Source organism: Podarcis bocagei (assembly GCF_964188305.1).
Source record: "Podarcis bocagei genome assembly, chromosome: 7".
NCBI lineage: Eukaryota > Metazoa > Chordata > Lepidosauria > Squamata > Lacertidae > Podarcis > Podarcis bocagei.
Window position 1 is genome coordinate 40,904,319 of NC_138132.1, and position 22,909 is coordinate 40,927,227.

The following is a 22,909-nucleotide window of genomic DNA, read 5'->3' on the forward strand; positions in this document are numbered from 1 at the left end:
CGTCTCTATGGTTCCCGGAAGTGTGGCCTACTGGTTCCGGTGTGGGATTCGGCGGGTGTGAGGCGAGCGGTGTGCGGGACGGAGCGGAGGTTCAGCGCGGCCGGGGAATGCTCGTGGCCTTCTGAGCCGCTTTCCGCTTTCGCCATGTCCGTCGTGCCGCCCAACCGCTCCCAGACCGGCTGGCCCCGTGGGGTCAACCAGTTCGGTAACAAATACATCCAGCAAAGCAAACCCCTCACGCTCGAGCGGACCATCAACCTGTGAGTGGCGCTCGGTGCCCCCCTCCTTCCTCCCCTCCCAAGAGCAGCGGAGAGCCACAGCGCCACGCCTCCTCCGCCCCTTTCTCCCGCGTCTTTACTATAATAGGGTTGTTTCCCCCCCCCCCCCCAGCATCCTCTCCCTTCCGCGATTCCCAGCACTTTGTCTTGCTCCCCTCCATGCGCGATAAAAAAAGTCGAGGTCCCATTCACATGTGCATAATTTGCGCGGTTTCCCTGCGCTTGGTTATTATCGGCACCTGGTTCCTTTGTGCATGTGTCGTAGCTCAACGGTAGAGTAGCTGTTTGCCGCTGCATGTCGGGCTGGGAATACTTGCTGCCTGGAACCCTGGAGAGTCGCGGCCAAATAGTATAGGCGACCGTGAACTAGAGGGGGTCAGACTTTGCTTTAATGTAGATCCCTAGGTTCCTCAGTCGCCCACACTTCCGCTCTGGGGACACCTTAATCTGCCTCCACCCCAAGTGTCTTGCAGCTTGCAGACCACATTCTCTCCCCACCCCCACTTTTTATTAAAGGATGTGTATCTGTTTACTGATGCATTTCTTTTCTGCATGTATCACTTGGGGGATTTTCAGTAGTAAAATCGTATGGGGTGGGGGAAGGCAGTCTGGATCCCCTGTGCCAGCTAAGGAGCTTTTTGTAAACTTCTGGCAACACAAAATTACAAATATAAGCAACTGAGTAAGAAAACAGACCCAATGATTTCCTTTTTCATTGAGTCTATATGTGGCATTGTCATTTGAATACTGTATATATTTCAGTAAGTGCAGGACAGGAGGAAAAAGGTCTTGACCTCCAGCCGATACGTACGGCGAGGTGGGGGGGGGAGAACAGAAAATATATTAAATGTATGACTCCAGGTAGGGCTGCGAAATACTCTTCACTGAAACCCTGGAGAACCATTGCCAGCCGGAGTAGATCCCCTGTCTGAAACCCTGTAGAGGTGCTGCCCGTCATTTTGTAGACTAGACTGAGCTAGATGCAGCAACTGTCTTGGTTCAGTGTAGGGCAACTGTCTGTTTTGTGCACGTTGTTTTGTGCACGTGGGGCTGCAGCTCCAAAGCATACAGTGGAAACGGACCGTGTAACACAGCTCACAGTCACTGGCCATACCCTGCTCTGTGTTCAATGTTTGAACTAGATTGTCAGTTTGCATGAAATACTGTATTTAAGGTGTAATTCCTTTTAGGTATCCACTCACAAATTACACTTTTGGGACCAAGGAACCCCTATATGAAAAGGACAGTTCAGTGGCTGCCCGGTTCCAGCGCATGAGGGAGGAATTTGACAAGATTGGAATGAGGCGGACTGTCGAGGGGGTCCTCATTGTGCACGAACACAGGCTGCCTCATGTGTTGCTTTTGCAGCTGGGCACAACTTTCTTCAAACTGTAAGTGAGCTTTACCAAACCTAGCACTGCGTAATGATACATGTTTGAAGCTCCACAGAGAAAGTAAATGACTTGTGCATGGAGGGCAAAGGCAGTTTTAGGGTAGCTCAACCAGTGTGGCTGCACTGCAGCGAGCACCATAACAATGCTGTAAAACTGAGTGAGAGACGGGGTGCGGGTGGGATTTTAGTGTTGCACAGAGCACCACTGCAATTTGAGAGCCTTGGTCTATCACTGTGGAGGGGCAATTTGGAGTGGAGAAGCAGCTGGGCCTGGGTAGTGAAGCACCATTCTCCCCCTGCCATTCTGTCAGGGAGAGGTGAGAAAGTGAAGTCTGTCCTTCAGCCTTGTGTTGCAACCAATGTTCTTTAGCTCCTACCCTCCCAGAACTGCTTTTTACAGTACCATTTCTCCTTATTGTTAGGGTTTGAAAGAGTTGCTCCTACCTAGAACTTGCTTATTTTTCTTGCATTTCTCTTTGTTTGTACATAATGTTTCTTAAATTGTGAACCACCTCAAGTGTTTCAGCCAGAAAAACAAAGTATCAGTGTTTCAAGTAAATATGGAGGAATGTAAAAAGCAACTTTGCCAGATCCTTAAAAGGCTCAGGTAATAAGTAGCATGAGAGAATTCTACCTGAGACCCTGGAGAGCTACTGCTAGTCAGAGTAGACAGTACTAGCCTAGATGGCCAAATACAGTCCAAACTGATATAAAGATGTAGCCAATATTCCTATGCATTTTCTGTAGCATGCTGATTCCCAGTTCCAGTTCTGGGGAGTTCACACACAGTTTAGGCAACTAACTGTCTTTGTAGCTGGCCATAATAGTAGCTTTAGACTGCAGGCTACTGGGGAAATCTGAAGAGGGTAAATCATATCTAACTGAGGTCCATTGATTTCAATGGGTCTGTCTGAGTAATACTTAGCAACAGACCATGGTCTTCCATTTTAAATAGATTGTTGGTCAAGTAGTCAACTCCAGTGGGGCTTTCAGGTAATTTGGGTTACTTCAGCTTTATTCCCTCTACAAATTACAATGTAAAGCAGTATATAAATGGTTGAAATAAATAAAACGCTGCGTTTTTTCATCTATCCTTTCTGAATATTGCTCATTACCTTCCTCCTGCTTCTCTTAGAAAACTAAAAGGTGATGGTGATCCGACTGCACCACACATGACTCTTCTAATCTCTTTGCAGCATTAGTTAGTCTAAATTCTTGGGAATAGTTTCACAAGTTTCTGAAGTTAATAGGTAAGCCATTTTTAATGCCCTCAGCCAATTCTGGAACAAAATCTCTGGGTCCATTTTTTGATTGCAGAATTTGCACAGAAGTAAAGCAACACCATAGTTCTTCTAGGATATTGTCACCTCCACAGTAGTAAACTACAATACCTCAAGGACTGTCTCTCCTCATATTAGCTGACCCTGCAACAGAGCAGAGCTATGGCCCTTCTACAAGAAGTCTGGATAGTGCCAACACGAGAACAGGCCTTTTCTGCAGTGGCTCCTCTCTTGTGGAATGCTCTCCCCAGGGAGGCTCCTGTGGCACTTTCATTACATATATTTAGGCACCAGGTGAAAACATTCCTCTTCTCCCAGAGCTTTGACTAATTAAACAATCTATGGCCTTTTAAAGTTGGCATCATTGTTTTGTTTGTTATTATGTTTTGTATTTTTGTGTTTTTATACTGTTCTGGGAACTTCAGATGCATGGCGGTATATAAATTAAACAAACAAACAAAGTCCCCAAATTTAAGCTGCTTAACCATTGGCAGTTTTCTTTATGTAAACAAATAAAGAGTCCAGGACATAAAATGTGCCATTGAATCTATTGATTTTTACCACTGGTTTTGTGTTGTATTAAAAAAATATATCTAATAGGACTTAATGGGGGGACGGGACCTGGTCAAGATTTGTTTTGATACATTTTACTATCCTGAGAAGGTGAAATTTGGCTGAGGTAGTAAAACATTCTCAAAACAGCTTTCTGGACATTTACTGCAGTGTTACTTTAAAAAATATTTTAATTATGACTGCACCTAAAACACATCCTTTATCTTTTCCACAGGCCAGGTGGTGAACTTAATCCGGGAGAAGATGAGGTAGAAGGTCTCAAACGTTTAATGACAGAGGTAGATGTCACAATTATTTGCATTTATATCCTGAGGCTTTAGGATGGATAACAATAAGCCTTTTATGGTTGCATTCACATGAACAAAGGTGAATAGCATTCAACACACCTGTAAGGTAAATTCAGGAATTAAAACACCTTAATTTTTAATAAACTCTTAGGTGCGGAAGTATGTTTGCAGTTTTGCCAATCCATGAAAATTCCAGTGAGTATGTATTTTGAGTTCTGAGTTTTTCTGGTTTTCCATATGAAAGCTAACAAACCCTCACTCTAAAGCAGCTCTGGTGAACTTTTTCTAGCTAGCTGGCAAGGTCCTTCACTCCCCACCCATGGAGAGCCAAATTTGACTGGTGGTCAGAGCTGCTCACCTGTCAATCACCTTGCCAAGCAGAACATCATGTCATATTAATACTTCATTTCCTGTTCTTTTCAGCAAGCTTGTAAGGCACCCAGCTAATTGATCCCCAGTGCCTTTCTTTCCCAGTATTTGGTACTGGTGCTGGCCTCATCTGAGGCTTGTGTAGAGTTTAGGCTTTGGGTAAGGTGCAAACATCTGGTGCTGCTTTTGACTGACCCTTACATAGGAGCACAAATTCTATCTTAGTTGTAAACTTTGTGTTTATTGAAAAGTGCCTCTTCAGTTAAAGAGGCCCAGCCTTCTCCACAAGTGAAGCAGGGAAGGCTCTGGGGCTTCTGTAATGGAGACTTCTGTAATGGATGACAATGGAATATTCTTCAGACTAATGTGCTCACCAGTTGTTCCTGGGTCTGACCTTTGATGCAATTCCGCTTCTGACTCAGAGTCATCAGTTTCACCTCCTGAAGAAGTGGGTCATGACAGCTCCATACCTCTCAGCTCACTGTCTTTCTCCTTGGAACGCTGGGCGCTAGTTGCGTTTTCCTTAACTATGTTTTGTTTTGGATTCTTTTCATTCAGCTCTCTCTTTCTTTTCCCTTCACTTTGTGTGAGCTTCATCTGCCTCCACCTTTCCTGCACAGCTGGTGCTCAGCTTGTTTATTATTTTAGTTATGCAAACCACTTAACTGTGGTTTTTTTGGAAATGGAAAGACAGCATATAAACTGTCTTAGTATTCCCATGGGGTGGGGGTGGCATTGGACAGTGGAGATTTGCATGCTGGGCACCAGCTATATTGAAAATTTTGCACCCTTTGATAGAGATTTGCATACTCAGCAGTATCAGTTGATACTGGGAAGGGAGTGGGAGGGTTAGGAGACAGGAGCTCATGTACTTGGCATTGACCAATGCTGGGAAGGTGCATGCAGGAAAACGTGGCAGCAGCTGCAGCTTTGCTCTTTAATGCCATTTTGTCTTTCTTAACTTCCTTCTCTTCTCTCCCCATCTCACTCCCTGGTCCAAAAGTCATTTCAGATTCCATTACACAAAGAGAAGCAGATGAATGCCAAGTGTTGCAGGAGACACAGGTGAAGCTAAGCTAGTGAGCTTCTCAAAAGCAATACTTGGCCATTGTTACGAGCAGGCTACTCGACCATATGAATCCTTAATCTGCCTGAACAAGGTCGTTCTTAGCTACAGTTCTTGAGATTATCCACTTAAAGAGGGACTATACCTTTGAATACCAGTTGTTGGGGAGAAATATTTGTTGCATAATGTTCTGTAAACAAAGTATGGCTAGCACTAAAGAATGCATCTTTTTTTTTTTTTGGTTTATTATACTTTTTCTTAGTCTAACAATCTTTTAAGTAACAGCACCATTGCTTATATTTCTGTACTTACTCTTTTGTGAACTAGTGAAAAAGTTAATCGAAACCTATTACTTTTTTTTAAATACACCACTTTATAAATAGCGTTTTCTTAGCGTCATACTGTAAATGATACACTGTAAATTAATGGCCTGGTTTGCATTTAATGCTAAATCATGGTTTGTTTAATGAAACCATAGATTAACCATGAGTTGTCCCACAGACTATTTTTTTAACAGCTTGCTCCTCCAAGCTTGTTTTGTTTTCCACCCTTGTTCCTTTGTTGCTTGATGAGTGTCTGGGGTGGGGGTGGTCAAAGAAGCCATAGTTAAGGAATGGGGCTGGGTTCTCACATAATGCTAAAACAAACCAAAGTTCATAAGCAAACAACAATTGTGGTTTGACTAAAAACAAATAGTAGTTAAATCACTGGGCAGGGTTTGAATGATCAAACTATGACTTAAATCATAGTTTAATAAACCATGGCTTTGTGTTATACAGTGGACACTCGGGTTGTGAACGTGATCTGTGTGGGATGCACGATCACAGCCCGCAGCATTCACAACCTGCAGCAGCACGTCTGCGCACACACAGGCTGTGGTTCGGTGCTTCTGCACGTGCACAAGGCGTGATTTAGCACTTCTGCGCATGCGCGACCGCCGAAACCCGGTGGTCCATAACTCGAAAAAACGCAGCCTTAAACATCTGTAACCCGAGGTATGACTGTATATGAATCAGATCATTCAATTAACAGTATTTGTTTGCACTTCTATATTGATTAAAGAAATTTAAAAATTTAGACGATACTGTTGGGGTAGCATTCTTAATATATGACATTCTGCTATTGTGAAGCACTGGCATAGAGCATGTCAGGATTTTCCTTGCATTTCGATTTTGGCAGATCCTGGGTCGCCAGGATGGAGTGCAGCAAGACTGGGTCATTGATGACTGCATTGGTAACTGGTGGCGACCGAATTTTGAGCCCCCACAGGTGAGAATTGAAGTTGCTACTAGCATTTTCATTTGATTTATTTTTTGGGCTTACAACAAAACCCCTCCCAAGAACTAATTAATTATCCTACTACACGACTCTATTGCTGGTAGAAGACTGGCAGGCTCAGGCTTCTGTAAGTCAGAGAAATAGAATTAAGTCACTTAGGAGCAGCATAGTTTCTTTGAACAGGATGAGAGGTTTTGAAATACAAAAACAAAAAAAGTGCATTAAATAAGGAGCAATGGCATTCTCCTCCCAGAACAACTGATGGCCTTTTCAGGAGCAGATGGCACTTGCCCTTGAATTTTCTTTCTTTTGTCTTCCCTCACGGTATGCAGGCCTTTCTTAAGCAGCCCCAGGGAATGTAGGAGAAGAGACTGCCTCAGCTGTTCTCTCCTCAGGGTGTTGATAGTCAAACAGCCAATGTTGCATGCTTCCTTTTTTTCTGCAGATCTTTGGCTTTTTGTTCAAATATTTGGTTTGTCAATTCATACTAAAGTTAGACTTATTCTTTGCATCAATTGATTCATTATGCTGTTCTGAAATTACAACATTGAAATATAAGTGTTGTGTCCAATGTTGGTGCCGCTTCTGTCCATGCATGGAAAGGTTGCTGATTCTCCCTGTGCCATTCCTCCCTGGCTAGCAACATTGCATTCTACTGCAGAACATGAACGGAAAATGACCTGCTGTGTTCATGTTCACGCATACAGCCTTTTAGTCCTGGCCCTTATTTTACCACAGAGCCTTAACTTTTTTTAATGCACAAATTGTAGCTATGTGAAATTTCTGTGCCAAACCCTGAACAGCTTTGAACCTGTGAAAGACTGCTAGCCCCCGTGGAGTCCTGGCATATAACCCGGGGAACTCGTATCAGTGGCACCTCATATTGCAGACCATGGTGGGGACCCACAAAGGTGCATTTTCTGCTGTCACCTCAGTTCTCTAAAACAGTCTTCACCCTGCCATGCAGGAAGCATCACTGCTTACTAGCTTTAGAAATCTTTTGAACACCTCATCCCTGCCCCCCGCCCCCGGCTTTACCTAATTTGTTAAAGATGGATCCTGTTGTTTTGCACATTGTAATGCTTTATTGCACCTGTACTATTTATTGCAATCTTTAGTAACTGGTATTATTAGTGTACATTTTTGTAATATATTTTTCTTTAGCTGTAAATGATTTAGTTTTATATATAGGTGGTATAGATACAAGCACATTTCTAGAATTTGCAACCTAGAATTTGAAAGCAAGTGTTTTGAATCTGACTTTAAAAAAACCCACAATTATGCATGATCCAGTGGCATGATTGGCATCATGTCTAGTTTGGCCCTTGACCTGTGTTAGAATCTATCTATATTTTGCATTTGAAATATATTTGGAAAATAACTGAAGTGCTCTGGCTGTGGATATGATTCAAAGCAAGTAGATTCTAACTGTCCTGGTTCAACCCCATGAACTCTCATAACGTGTTAAGTACTTCAGTTTCAGGAAAGCTGTACACAGACACGAACTAATCATTATTTTTTATTGTTTCCCACAGTATCCGTATATTCCAGCTCACATTACGAAACCAAAAGAGCACAAGAAGCTCTTTTTGGTTCAGCTTCAGGAAAAGGGTAGGCATTCTGTCACATCTTTAATTTTCATATAGGTTTTCATATAGGTTTTATTGAGAGATGGCAGCAAAATCCTGGGCAAGGTCGTTTGTGTTATCTAAACTTAAAAGAAAATTCTGAAAATTCATTTCCACTGTAGTGGTTTATATGCTGCTCAACAGCTCCAGTGGTGCTCCTCCCCCACTCCTGTGCCGTGGATGAAACAAGCCAGAGTTGTTGTGAGAAGTGAGGTTACAGGGAACCAGGCAGAGGGCCTTCTTGGTAGTGGCACCCTCCCTGTGGAACGCCCTCCCATCAGATGGCAAGGGAATAAACAACTATCTGACTTTTAGAAGACATCTGAAGGCAGCCCTGTATCGGGAAGTTTTTAATGTTTGATCTTTTAGTATGTTCTGATATATGCTGTGTGCTGCCCAGAGTGGCAGAGTTGGGCAGGGTATAAATAATAAAGCTATTATTATTATTATTATTATTATTATTATTATTATTATTATTATTATTATTATTTATTATTATTATTATTTATTATTATTATTATTATTATTATTATTATTATTATTATTAATAATAATAATAATAATAATATTTATTATTTGTGTGTTACAGTATGATGGATTTTATTGTGGGAGGTAGCATTTCTTCACATCTTTTCTGTACACAGTTTCACTTAAAATTGCTTAAGTTTGGATGGCTGTGGCCTTAGGTTTTTATGACTCATTCCAAGTTGCTTTCAATTTGTATGTTGTGCCTGGATAACTTAGAATAGCTTGAGGAGTCCTCATGCCAGGCATGGTATCTGTATATTCAGACTGTGCAAACCAAAGTTCTAAATATTACTATTCTTCATATGATGCAACCTAGGAATTAAGAAAACTAAGCTTCACTCAATATTTGTCTTGTCCTTGCTTGAAGCAGATTTTTATTTGATTTGATCTCTCTTGATTTGTTCTAGCTTTGTTTGCGGTCCCCAAAAATTACAAGCTGGTAGCTGCTCCATTGTTTGAGCTCTATGACAATGCGCCAGGTTATGGGCCTATCATTTCAAGCCTCCCCCAGCTTTTGAGCAGGTAGAGTATGCTGTGAGATTCCATGTTGTGGTTTCATACTGCTGCAGCTGCTACAGAAAAGCTTTCTTTAGCTCTTTCACTTGCTTCTGTAGGGAATAGCTGACTGAGTGCTCTGAGGATTGTGGTGCTTATGTATCCACATTGGCTTGGATCATAGGATAAATTGACTTAAGGAAAACCACAAAAGGAAGGTTTCCATCCTCCCTACAGCTGCCTGAAAGGTGCCCCTGATGGGTTGGGCCTCCTGAAAATGTATGTTGGGTTGCCAGGAGGAAATTCTACAAACTTCCTTAATTTATCTTAGGATTCAAGACACTGTATTTACATCATATCATTCAGCAGAGTACTTTAAATTAGTTTTGAATTACAAACAGTACTTCACATTCCTTATATGTTCCCTTTCACTTTTCCTTGCTTATCAAAAGCCAACAGAAGGCACCCTACAAAAATTTCCTTCTGTTGCTATAGTCATTGCCTGCCTTATCGTATGAGTACATTACCTCAGGAGAATCAGGCTTGATGTACTTTCTTGAACTTTGTTTGCTTGCTGGGCCTCCAGTTGATGTATTATGTGCTGGCTGGCTGTTTTTCAAGCTGTGTCCCCTCGAGATTTTGGACTATAATTCCTGTCATCCCTGATGGGAGTCATGTTGGCTGAGGCTGGGATTTGTAGTCTGGAGAGCACCACATTGGCTACCCTTATGTAGGGCAATGCTAGGCTCAGTAGAGTAGAAAAAAGAAAAAAAACATCAGCCCATGGGTTGGATTAAAACTAGTCAAACTTCCAGGGTGCACATTCCAATGGTAGGTGGGGAAAAAACCCAAATAAAGAAAAACCACTTATCCCCTAGCCACCCATCTTCAAACATACAGTGGTACCTTGGGTTACATATGCTTGAGGCTACATACGCTTCAGGTTACAGACTCTGCTAACCCAGAAATAGTACCTCGGGTTAAGAACTTTGCTTCAGAATGAGAACAGAAATGGTGCTCTGGCGGCGCGGCAGCAGCAGGAGGCCCCATTAGCTAAAGTGATGCTTCAGGTTAAGAACAGACCTCCAGAATGAATTAAGTACTTAACCCGAGGTACCACTGTATTGGAAATCAACACAATGGGAAAAGGTGGGGGGAGCAAAGCACACACACAGCCACCAGCACCTCAACAAAACCAAGTTCCCCACTGGATGTGGCAGGGGGTGTGGAGGTGGGCTCGCTGTTCCTTTCTGCACCCCTTGAGATTGTTCAGCCAGGTGAAGGAGGAGCTGGAAACAGGTGCACAGCTTCTGCATACTGTGAGTCAAAGGTGGGTGGCAATTTCAGGCTATTAGCAACATCCTTAGAAGCAGCAACGCCTTGCTGCTTCCTAAACAGGCCAGTGTTGTAAGCAGCAACACAACAGCAGCTTCCTCCTTCCTAGATCATAGCAAATTCAAAAGCAGGTCAGTATTTTATTTAATAAAATGCCTGCCTCATGTCAAGAGAGCAATTCCCAATCAATGGCTTGCATACGAGCCAATTGCTCTGAATTTCCCAAGGTAATTGGGATTGATGTCACATGATGGACAGGTGGATGTGATTTGACCAAAATGACCTCAGGGTCCAAATGGAGAGTCCCGGTAAGCCTAGTAAAATCCATGGGCCAGAGGTTGCCTACCATTGCAGGAGGACCTCTGACCAGTGATCCAAGTGTGTACCTATAACCTGCTGGAGCATCTTTTGCAATTCATAGAAAGCAGATCTGTTATCCAGCCGATTAAGTGTGTAGTTCATGATCTTCAGTGTGAGTAATCATTACTTATTTTCCCCCTCTGCCAGGTTCAATTTTATTTACAACTGAATTCCTGAAGTATGTGGTAGAAGCCGTCTCTGTGAGAACAGCTTTAAAATGTAGAAGAGAGAACCTGACACAAAGATTTTTTTTTTATGTCTCCCCCTTCCCCAAACTCTCTACCATCTGAATAGGAAAGTGAATCTTGACTGTTTAGATAGTGGAATGATGAGTGTATTTGCATTTTAATCACCTATGTTGTAATAGTCACTTGACTTTTTTTAAAAATAACATTAAAACAAAATGATCTCCTTTCTGTTTTTGTGTGTTCCTTTTCCCAATGGGACTTGATGAGAGACACCTGCCCACTGATTGATACCACAGCATTGCATGTGAGAATGAAAGAGTACTATCTTCATCCATCTAAATATACCTTTGGAAATGTAGGCCACTTGTTAACTAACTAAAAGCAAGGTCTTTTGTGCACAGGAAACATAGCAGGTGTTGGGACTCAGGTTGACAGCAGGTCTTGAAACAGATGGAGGGAATTGATAGCTTGTTCTATCACTCAGTGCAGCCTGAAGGAGGGAACTAAGCTAGGCTAGCTAACAATAAAAGAGCAGTGTTTTAGGTGATGCTGCCTTGTCACATAAAAGTTCCCAGTTTTAGTTTGCTTGCTACTCTTATCAGCAAGAGGAATAACTCCGATTTGGAAAGCTCTGCACTAGTCAGTCATGTGAGGTGGTGCTGAGAATAGCTGATTGTCAGGCCAGTTGTCCCAAACGGGCGTAGTGTGAGGGGTGCCAGGGCTCCAGGCGCACAATTTTTGAGGTGGCATGAACCAGGTGCCCCCATGCAGGCGAGCCCAGCACAGCCTGGCGCTCCTCTCCACCCCCTAAGGGCTGCATCGACTGGCTGGGCTCCCCACTGTGTGGAGAGGCAGCTCAGCATAGCCCTGCTTTGCTCCGGTGGGGTCCCTCCAGCAGCATCTGGCATGTGTGCACCTGTTCTGGGTGCTGGCAAATGCCACTACACTGCTGGTCTCGACCACCTCAAAGTTTGGCCCCACCCGTTCTGCTAGTTTCTGGATACAGTATTGTTATTTCTGCCCTGTGTCCATTTTATTAATTTAATTTATGGATTTATCTATTCAATATCTATACCACCTTTCATCCAAGGATCACAGGAAATTTTACAATACACAAACACCAGAATACATAACATAGTAACAAAACAAAAACAATAACCTCTCTCTTGCAAGGAGATTGGCCTCCACATTGGGAGATGAGCAGGCAAACAAACACATAACATTGCGGCTGATGTAATTAGGGCCTATGATAGTGTTTGCTATTTGCTGTTTATAAACAAATGCAGACCTACAACACAAGACTTGTGAGAGAGGGATCAGAAAAACCTTTCTGTTTTAGTGGGACAATCCAGACACATGAATTGGTTACAGAAGTTCTTAAATTTATTTTAGATGCTTTATTGAGGGAGTGTGGGATGTAAATGTAATAATAAATAGTCCATACTGACGCAAGTTCTTTTTTAAAAAAATATATTTTTATTATTTTCCTCCTTAAACAATATTTTCGATAATCCAATAACACAAAAACTTTTTGCTCTGCTGAGCACATTGACTCCCCTCCTTCCCTTCAGTAGGTTTTCAACTTTCAAGTCCTGTCTCGCAATTTAGTTCTTTAACTTCCATTGTCCACATTGTAGGATTTATTTCAATCTTGCTAGTGTCTTCAAATTTTTGCAATTGTTATTCAAATATACCATAAATTTACTCCAATCCCTTTGAAATTTTTGATCGCCCTGGTCTCGAATCCTGCAGGTCGGTCTGGCTAATTCTGCAAAGTCCATCATCTTCACCTACCACTCCGCAATCGTAGGTACCTCCTGTAACTTCCATTTATGGGCCATTAAAATTCTCGTCACAACTGTGGCATACACTGATGCAAGTTCTTTTGACAGACAGTATTTGAAAAATGTGGGGGCGGGGGTGGAACTGAAATATGCAAAATGTGTCCATGCTATGGGAATTTTATTATTCATAAAGCTTGCAGAGGGCTCCAACCCTGATGTCAACAGATGGAAGATGTGCATGGTGATATCTTCCAGGAGATACAGTATGTACTGTACCCACTCAACTTTGATCTGCACAACTGGCTCTTTTACAATCGTTCTGCACTTGCAAGGAATTGCTTCTTCAAGGTGGAAGCACCAGCCCTTTGGAACTCCTTCCTCATTAATATTAGACAACCACCTCTCTATTGTGTTTGGTGCCTGCTAATTTTATTATTTTTTAAAAAACCCATAGTTTCATCTGTTGTGATGAGGCCAGGGGAGTTTTACAAAGGACTGGAAATGTAAAAGATTGTGTTACAAGGCAGGGGATTAGTTGGCAATAGAAAGAAAGAAACCTCAATTTAAAAAAAACCTAATTATTGGTCAACAGGTATGCACTATATTTTAATAAGATGGGCAGAGAAAATTGGACTACTGAATTCTGAACTGTTTGCAAGAAATGTGTTTGAATATATTGTGTCATATACATACAAACCCATGTCTCACACACAATATATTTATTTAAATTTGCCTGCTCTTCATGTTTACAAGACACCACCAAGGCTACAATGTTAAAATCTAAAGCTGTATTTTAAACATTTAAACAAACTAAGCATTATACACCCAAGCATGCATTACATTGCGTATATAATTAATACACTTTAATTAGAAGTATAACTTTTGGCATAGATTATGCCTGATGATAATAATAAAGCGTGCGTATACTGTCCGTAGTGTGTGTGTCTAACATATTGTGTGTCTAAAATAATATTTTGTGTGGTTAATATATGCACACAGCACAGAGCGTGCGTGTTTGCCTGTGTCTAGGTGTCTAAAATATATGTAGGGGGTGTGTTGTGTTAGATGTGTCAGCGTATTCCGACAAGAAACCCGCCCCGCGCGGCCTGTTCCCCCCAAATCCACCCACCTTTCCCTCTGTCCGTCCCCTTTCTGTATTTCCCCTTCCATATTTCCGCGCCCGCCGGTCACTGCCTGGGAGGGGAAAGCTCAGCTGGGCGGCCTGTCTCGTCCCTCCACCCCGAAGTCAGCGCCGTCCGCCTTCTCTCGCAGCCCGAAGCTGAGCGTCTCCTTCGCCCCTGGCCGGAGAGGCCTCCGCCTCCGAGTCAGTGGGCTGGATTCGCTCTGCTTGCCGCGACGGAGCGGGCGGGCTCCTGAGGGAGGCGCTCATTCGCTCGGGAAGAGGCCCCGGGGCGGCCAGCAGCGGGCGGGCGGGCGGGCGACTGCGCGGCTTTCGCTCCCGAGTTCCGTGCGTGTGGGCCGGAGTCAGCGGGAGTAGGCCTCTCACTGCGGGCGCTAGGCCGTTGCCGGGAGACCCCGCGGACCGCGCTAGCGAGCCCGGGCTGGAGCCCGCCAGGCCTCCGCGATGCCGCTGCTCTTCTTGGAGCGCTTCCCTTGGCCCAGCTTGCGCACTTACACGGCGCTCAGCGCCCTGGCCTTGCTGGGCAGCAGCCTCAGCGCCTACCGCGCCCTCAGCCAGGCCGCCGAGCACACGGAAGAGCCCCCTGGGGTGCGGCTGCAGCAGGAGACCGGAGGAGAAGAAGGAGAGGAGGGCGACCTGTCGCCGCGGGCCGGGCCGGCCGCCCTGGACGTCGCCTATTACTTGCTCTCCGACAGCCTCTGCGTCTGGGTGAGCCGCCCGGGAAGGGAAGGCGAAGCGGGGCCTGAGGGGATTCCTTGGAGGTGGGGAGGCGTGATCCCCGGGGTCAGGGGGAGATAGACGGCCTGGGGAATAGGCCCCGGGTGGGGTGCGCCAGGGGGATCACTTCGAAGAAAGGGGCGAGGAGGACGGGGCTGCTGAGGGCGAATTAGGAGACGGGGCAGGAAGGGGCGCCTGATTTGGGCGAGAAGGAGAGAAGTCATGGGGCACAAGTGGCCCACCTGTAAAGGAGGAACACCTCTGGGCAACGTGGGGTGGGAGCCAACAACCCCACTCAGGTCGGTGGGCTGGATCCCACGAAGTTGTCCTCGGAGTAGACCCAGTGAAATTAATGGGTGCAAGGTTGTGGGACTAGGCCCACTGAAATCGCTAACACTTAAGCATGTCTGAGTCTGGATCCAGCCCCGTTGGTGAGTTTGTTTGCTTTTTTATGGAAGAGAAGGTGCCTGGAGGAGAGGAGGGTATTGTGGGGAGTGGGCACCTGATGTTTGGAGGGAGTAGGTGTTTGGAGGGAGTAGGGCAGGGGCCAGCAAACTTTTCCAGTAGGGGGCCGGTCCACTGTCCCTCAGACCTTGTGGGGGGCTGGACTATATATTTTTTTTTGGGGGGGATGAACAATTCCTATGCCCCACAAATAACCCAGAGATGCATTTTAACTAAAAGGACACATTCTACTCATGTAAAAACACACTGATTCCCGGACCGTCTGCGGGCTGGATTTAGAAGGTGATTGGGCCAGATCCAGCCCCCAGGCCTTAGTTTGTCTACCCATGGAGTAGGGTGTATCTCCCATCTTATTCCCCATAGACACCCTTCACAGCAGTAATTCCCTGGCCAATATGCTCCTCCCTCTCAAAGAGGCCCAAAGAAATGTGGTCCTTGTGGGGTGGGCCAGAGGGTTTCATCTTGCAAGGTGTAGTGACATAGTGGGACACACTGGTGAAAATATTAGGAAAGAGGATATAGATTTCTCTTTCCCGCACGTTATGGGATGTGTGTGTTGTAGGGGATGTTCAAGGTAGCATCAGGGTGATGAGAGTAACTCTGCATGGCATGGTGTGGGTATAATGACAGGGAACAGGGTATGTATGCCTAAGGATCAGTGCAGGGATTACATGTGCTTGTTTGGGGAAGAGGGTGTTAGTCACCCACTGCTCCCTGACATTCTGTTTCTATTTGCACATCTGAGTAGGTGGGGGGGACATTTTTTGGCAGAGTGATAAAGCTTCTGCCAGGAGAAGGCATCTGAAAGGCAAATGTAAAGATCGTTAAGGGTCAAAAAGTGTGGGGACAGAGTAGCAGATTAGGGAGTACTAAGGGTTATTCATTGTCCCTAAGAAAATATTTAGTGGAAAAAAGTAGTTGCTGGAAGTGGTTTTGATTCTTTAAGGAGTAGCTAGGGAAGCGAGGGATGCTGGCCTAGGAGTTTTGGGGGATACATGATAGACAGCACCTAGAAGAATAAGGAGGCAGTGTAGTAACTAGAATGTGATGGTGCTAATGAAGAAAGTTCATTTAATGTTGATTCCAAGGTTGTCTGGTTGCCTTGTATTCTCTTTCTTGCCTTGTTCTGAAGGGGTATCCCTAATTTCAAAGCATCTTGACTCCATAGTTGTCTGGTTCAGGGGATTTGCAAGGTACTGCAGGACTTTAATTTTATTTCGGCTGTTTGTCAGTTGCTTTTCAGGACCAAGTCCTCACAAAATGACAGAGAGAAAGAAATACAATAGAACCTCAGGCAGAATATGAAGCATTGAGAGGATTCAGACAAATAGATGTATTGGAGATACTGAACTAGATTACCAAAATTCTCTTAAGGAAAGGCAGTAGTAAAAATATAAGTTTATGGCTTTCCTGAATTTGGCTTAAGGGGCCAAAGCAAATATTAAGTCGAATACAGTTCTCCAACTGCAGAACCACTATTGTAAAGATCCTGTGTTGTGTGCTCAGCACCCTAATTGATTTCCTGCCCAGAGTGGCTGGGGCAACCTAGGACTCAGCTAGACTGGAAAAGAAAAAGTGATTTATATGCATTGTAAAAGCAAGATGAGCGCCGCAACCCCAGAGTTGGTCATGACTGGACCTAATGGTCAGGGGTTCCTTTACCTTTTACTATGTGCGATATAACATTGTACCACCAGATGGCAAGCTGGAGTCTCATTTTTCTCTAAGTGTTTTCCCTGTTTAAATTTACAACACTTTAAACACTTCTTTGATGTGTCTAGATCCAGCCCCAGTCAGTTGGGCAGCTAATAATAATAATAATAATTTCACCAACAGACACACAAGGAGGACCTCAGACACAATTCTTAAATTTACAGGTAGGGTCATATGAGAGCAGGCTTCATTTTAGATGATACAGTCTTGAACCATTTAGGACTTTGCAGGTTAAACCATTTAGGAATTAATAATTTTATTATTTATACCTCGCCCATCTAGTTGTGTTTCCCCAGCCACTCTAGGTGGCTTACAGCATATCTAAAAACATAATAAAAACGTCAAGCATAAAAACTTCCTGATACAGGGTTGCTTTCAGATGTCTTCTAAAAGTAGTAAAAGTCGTGTGTATCTGAAGAAGTGTGCATGCACACGAAAGCTTATACCAAGAACTAACTTAGTTGGTCTTTAAGGTGCTACAGGAAGGAATTTTTTTATTCTAAAAGTTGTGTAATTCTTTATCTCCTTGACATCTGAAGGGAGGATGTTCCACAGGGAGGAATTGGGCCCAGACATTGATGATGATGATGCCATAGAATGTTAATCAGCTAGAGGCCTGGTTATAGAGAAATGTTTTTGCCTGGCACCTAAAGATATGTAATGAAGGCATCAGGTGATTTTTGCTAGGGAGAGCATTCCACAAATGAGGAGCCACTGCAGAAAAAGCCCATTCTTGTGTTGCTACCCTCCAGACCTCTTGTGGAGGAAGCACACAAGGGCCTAAGATGATGATTGCAGGGTCCAAGTTGGTTCATATGGGGATAGATGGTTCTTGAGGTAATGCGGTCTTGAGCCATTTAAGTCTTTATAGGTCAGAAGCAGCACTTTGAATTGGGTCCGGAAACTGATTGACAGCCAGTGCAGTCAGGCCAGGATTGGCGTTACTGTATATGCTCAAACCAAGTGAGCAACCTGGCTACTGAATTCTGCACCAGCTGAATTTTCCTGTCTTCTGAGGCAACCTTACATATAACATGTTGCAGTAATCTAAGCTAGAGGTTAGCAGAGCATAGATACCAGACCTGAGGCTATCCCTGTTCATATAAGGATGCAGTTGGGCCCCCAGCCAAAGCTTATTGAAGACACTCTGCACTACTGAGGATACCTGACCACCAGGCTATGTACCCACTCCTTCAGAGGGATTGTAACCCCATCACGAGCATGCAACCTCCCTTCCATCCAATCTTGTGAACCACCCACTAACAGTTACTTAGTGTTACCTGGATTGAGCTTCAGTTTGTTGGCTCTCATCCATTACTGAGACAAGGCAACAGTCCAGCACATCCATTGCCACACTTGTAAATCTAAAGGAGAAGTAATGCTGTGTGTCACCAGCATATTGCTGATGACATACTTCAAAACTTTGGATAATCCCACTCAGTGCTTTCATGTAGAAACCACTGAATGGGGATTAAACAGCACAGGGGATAAAATAGAACCCCAAATTGAATGCTTTACAGGGCCTCCCCAAGTATCACCCTCTGGAAATAATAATCCAAGTTGAATTGGAACCACCGCAAAACAGTGCCACCCAGCCCTAAATCAAACAGCTGTTCTAGAAGAATATCATGGTCATTGTTATCAGCCAAGAGGAGCAAGGGTCCAGAGTGCAAGTGGTTGCCCTGACTCATTCAAGTATTTTGTCCACATCCTTGAGCCTTACTAACCGAAACACATCCAACAATAGGACTAGACAGTGCTCTGGACATTCCTTGAGATTCATCTCATGTAACGGCAGAGTCAAGATCCCAGTGGATGCAAGTGATTTTATCCTCAAATGCTTTGCAAACAAGTCACAGCAAGCTACTGTCAGTTCTCTCACCTCATTTGGACCAGACTGTAAGGGGCCCCACACACCTGCAAAAGCTCTGCCAGATGGCACATTGAAGATGCAATGGAGGCAGCAAAGTCTGCTTCAGGAGGCAGCAACAGCTGCATAAAATGACTTTGGCCCCTGAGTCATAGGTCATAGAGTTTTGTCCTACTCAGTGCTTCCTAGATCTCCCCAGCATAATCTCCCACAGCTCTTACACAAGTTCAGTGTTGGCAATTTGTGACACAGGAAATATATCTTAAGTACACCTCAGGCATGGTATGAGCAGGCTAGCTCCTTGGTGTCAATGAAGTGATCTGCCTTCCAGAACATTCTCTGGCCAGTTTTAAACTTGTAGAGCAAGGTCATTGCCTTGGGGTTGTTGTTAATGCTTATGCAACCTGATCAGTGGCCTCAGTCCTATTGCTACAGGCTAAGATTATGCTTGAGCTATGTATTTCATGTTTGCCCAGAGTGTGTGGAGAAATACACAGGGGTTACTTAGATTTTGCTGGCTGCATTCTGAAGCTAACATCCAAAAATTGTACACCTCATTTCTCATCAGCTTTACCTGATTTTGTAAGTGAAATAAGACAGCGTACTTGATGCATTTGATAATTGCCTATAAAATCTCATGCCAAAACAGCAGGTAGAGTTCAGTTCAGTTAGAGTTCAATTCTGTACATCATAGGTGGATAACCTCATGCCTGGGGTCTGAATGTGGTCCTCCAGGCCACTCCGCCTGGCCCTTGGGACTTTCTCTATGCCACACACTCACCAGGTCTACTCTGCAACATTCTCAAGTGATTTTTCCTTTCTGGAATGTGTCTTTGAACTGTGATAATGCCACTTCCTTGTCTGGATAGAGAGAGAAAAGTGTGTGTGTGTGTGTACGTGTACACAGACACACACACACAGAATTCTAACATTTGCAGAATTCTGTCTTTAATGGCCTTGCTGTACAAAGTTAAGAGTTGCATCCATTGCTTTTGCTTAGGCTCCTGTGTCCATTTGTGGTGTCAGGGCAGGATCTGGGGCCAGAAATCTAGGGCCACAATATGCAGCAAGACTGGCTGATCACATTTGAAGTAATACACGTTACCATCTAAGAGGAGGGGGCCTATGACCATTAGGTTCAGGGTCTAACCCAGGCTTCCTCAATCTCGGTCCTTCAGATGTTTTTGGCCTACAATCCCATGATCCCTAGCTAGCAGGACCAGTGGTCAAGGAAGGTGGGAATTGCAGTCTCAAAACATCTGGAGGGCCGAGGTTGAGGAAGCCTGATCTAACCTCATCACTGCCCCTGTCTAGTAACAAAACATTCTGACTTCGCCTTGGTTAGGACTGAAGACCCATTCACATTGTATAGCTATTTCAATCTGATTATTTTTGTGCTGTAATGTTCACTGAATTGAAATTACACACTTGACCCAGAATATCACTTAACTGATAAAGAGGTAGAGCACTTCAGTTATCTCAGTTTTTGAAAGAGAGTTTGTAAGCCTTGAATATCCTGCACTTCATAAATTTATTTATTTATAAAATATTTACCGTATTTTTCGCTCTATAACACGCACCCGACCATAACACGCACGTAGTTTTTAGAGGAGGAAAATCCGTAGGCATGCCACCCGTAGGCATTCCCTCCATAACACGCACAGACATTTCCCCTTACTTTCTAGGAGGAAAAAAGTGAGTGTTATGGTGCAAAAAATACGGTATATACTGCTATGTAATTAAAATAATCATAGTGGTTTACAGCAATAAAACACAAAATCATATTTTAAAAACTCTATAAGCAAGTTAAAAAGACGTTAATCATTGTGGAGAGGCAAGCTTGCACATGAGTCTTTTGGGGGTAATTCAGATGCAAGATGTATTATCCCGGGGAGGTGACTTAGTCTTGTTAGTCTTCAATATTATTCAGCAGTGTTTTTATGAACACCTGAAATGCCAGGTGCCTTTGGCCAGCCTTCAACAGTGGCATGTATTCTTGCGCAGCAGGAGCCACATGTGATCATTGTCTGATATTTGAACAGTGGTGATTCTGTAAACGATTGCTAATTGAAGACATTAATCACTCACCAGGATTACCCGCATCCTTACAATTGTGTCGTTCAAACTCTTTCCTTTCTCACAGCCTCTGGGGAAGTCTGCAGTGTTCAGTGAGATTTTCATCACTTATTTATTTCGCATCACTTGTTTATAACTGTGAGCTGCCCCAGCATTAACAGTATCAAGAGTCTTTTAAGAAAAAGTTATAGCAAAAATGTTTTTCTTTTTCTCACCATTTACTTTCAATACTATAACTCCTAAACATTTTTCAGTGTTTATGAATAGTCATAAATATGAATTGCGACATAAATAACAATAGTAGGATAACTTTGACAAAGATATCTCAACGTCTACCATGTCTTGCAAAGGGAGTCTTGTGTTTCATCTTTGCAATAGAAATTGGTCATGTTGTAACATTATGACAAACCAGGGTTGCTGAATTTTTGTGGTTTCTTTTGCACAGGCAGAAATCTGCACACAGCCCGATTGCTCCCATTTGTTCCTCCACTGGCAAAGCCAACTAATAAGCTGTAATTGAGCTTGGCTTCCCATGAAAGTCAAACTCCCCAGGATCATGGTTTATTTCTTAAAAACAAGCCAGGACAGCAAACCATGGTTGGAGGTCAGCTAGTGACCCTGGTTTGTTAGGGAGCCACAGACCACAATCCCTAGTTAGACGTCATGGGAAGCAGAACTTAAATGCAGCTTTCTGACTTGTTTCTCCTGCTCACGCCAGAAGTAACTGGCCATGATTAGTTGGCAACACTGGTTATAATAATGCACTAATGCAGTCAGTGAGCAAGGGTCAAACTGCAGATGGATGAGAGAGTTGGAGCCTTTCCTCTGTTTGCTGCATTACCCCATGAACCCCCCCCCCCCCGAGACTGACTGAGAAAGCTGTAGGCTGTTGTAAAATCTTGTTTAATTGATGTAAAATCTTGTTTAATTCTGCTATTACGAATGAGGCAGTAAACTTAGTTATATACAAATCTTGCTGGTAAGTGTGACTGTATTTTTAAATGTAGAAATTTGGTTGCACAATTTTTAAGAAACATAGCTCTTCGCTTTCAGAATTCAACATTTTGGAAATGCATTGTACTATTGTTCACATTGCGCTATCTGTGTTACAAACCACAGACTTGAGTCTCGAGGTCTGTTCAGCTGGGAACGTTGAGCAGCATTCATTTTCATTTAAAAAGGCAAAGGCAAACTGGCTCAGCCACATTTTTATGTTGTTTGGTTCATGCTCTTATTTGACTTATTAAACAATATACAGTGGTACCTTGTGTTACGGACAGGATCCATTCCGGAGGCCCGTCCGTAATGTGAAATGCCTGCAGCTCAAAGCGCTGTGTCTGTGCAGGCGCGTGGTGCAATTTGGCACTTCTGTGCAGGCATGAAGCGCGATTTAGTGCTTCTGCGCGGGCACGAGCAGCAAAACCTGGGAGTAACCAGTTCTGGTACTTCCGGGTTGCCGTGGGATATAACGCGAAAAGATGCAACACAAAGTGGACGCAACACGATGTATGACTGTATGGAATTTTAAACTGGGGGAAGTATTGTTTTTGTTTGTTACCATGTTATATATTTTTATATTGTAAACAACCTTGCGATTTGTTGAAATGAATTGTTGTATACAAATATTTGTATAAACAAAACAGTAACATAGGTTTCTGGAGGTATTTTCTTGTATCCTAGGATGTCCTCTTTTCCAGGGAACCTCCAACATACGTAGCCTTTAATATTATTAGGAGGGAGAGAACCTAATAACCACCATTTTATACCACTAAACACTTGAAGGAGGCCAAGGCTGATCACAGTTGGGAGAAACATGGTTCTTGATCAGTTGGGCAAATTGGCCAGGGGGTTCCAAACCAGTGAGTTTTAATGGAAGAGAATTCATGTTGAGACTCAAGACAGGATAGGCATAACATATAAATATATTTTATTTTTTGTTCCAGGTACTGGTGAATACGGCTTGCTGTATTTTGATGCTGATTGCTAAACTAATACAGGGTGTTGTGTTTGGTCCCCTCCGTGTTAGTGAAAGACAGGTAAGAAAGGCCTGTAGGTCTTGCTGGTGGGTAGACTTAACAAAAAACT

General features: G+C 43.6%; 2 protein-coding genes across 3 annotated transcripts in view; both read left to right on the forward strand.

Annotated features, from left to right (window-relative positions):
* The first annotated feature begins 19 nt into the window (after window positions 1–19).
* NUDT21 (nudix hydrolase 21) lies at window positions 20–11,282 on the forward strand. 2 transcript variants are annotated; one of them, XM_081200879.1, is made up of 7 exons: window positions 20–260; window positions 1,469–1,669; window positions 3,739–3,802; window positions 6,426–6,515; window positions 8,060–8,135; window positions 9,088–9,214; window positions 11,018–11,282. In XM_081200879.1, exons 1-6 carry the CDS (start codon window positions 145–147, stop codon window positions 9,204–9,206), a joined length of 666 nt encoding a protein of 221 aa, XP_081057005.1. In that variant the 5' UTR covers window positions 20–144; the 3' UTR covers window positions 9,207–9,214; window positions 11,018–11,282. The 2 variants fall into 2 exon arrangements, with proteins under 2 accessions (XP_081057005.1, XP_081057004.1); XM_081200878.1 differs by having other exon boundaries at window positions 22–260; window positions 9,088–9,202.
* Window positions 11,283–14,009: 2,727 nt separating this feature from the next.
* Window positions 14,010–22,909, forward strand: part of AMFR (autocrine motility factor receptor) — a 29,129-nt gene continuing 20,229 nt past the window's right edge. Inside the window, exons 1-2 of the mRNA XM_081200834.1 lie at window positions 14,010–14,691; window positions 22,768–22,860. Coding sequence (XP_081056960.1) covers window positions 14,428–14,691; window positions 22,768–22,860 — 357 coding nt within the window. The 5' untranslated portion in view covers window positions 14,010–14,427. The remainder of the gene's footprint in view (window positions 14,692–22,767; window positions 22,861–22,909) is intronic.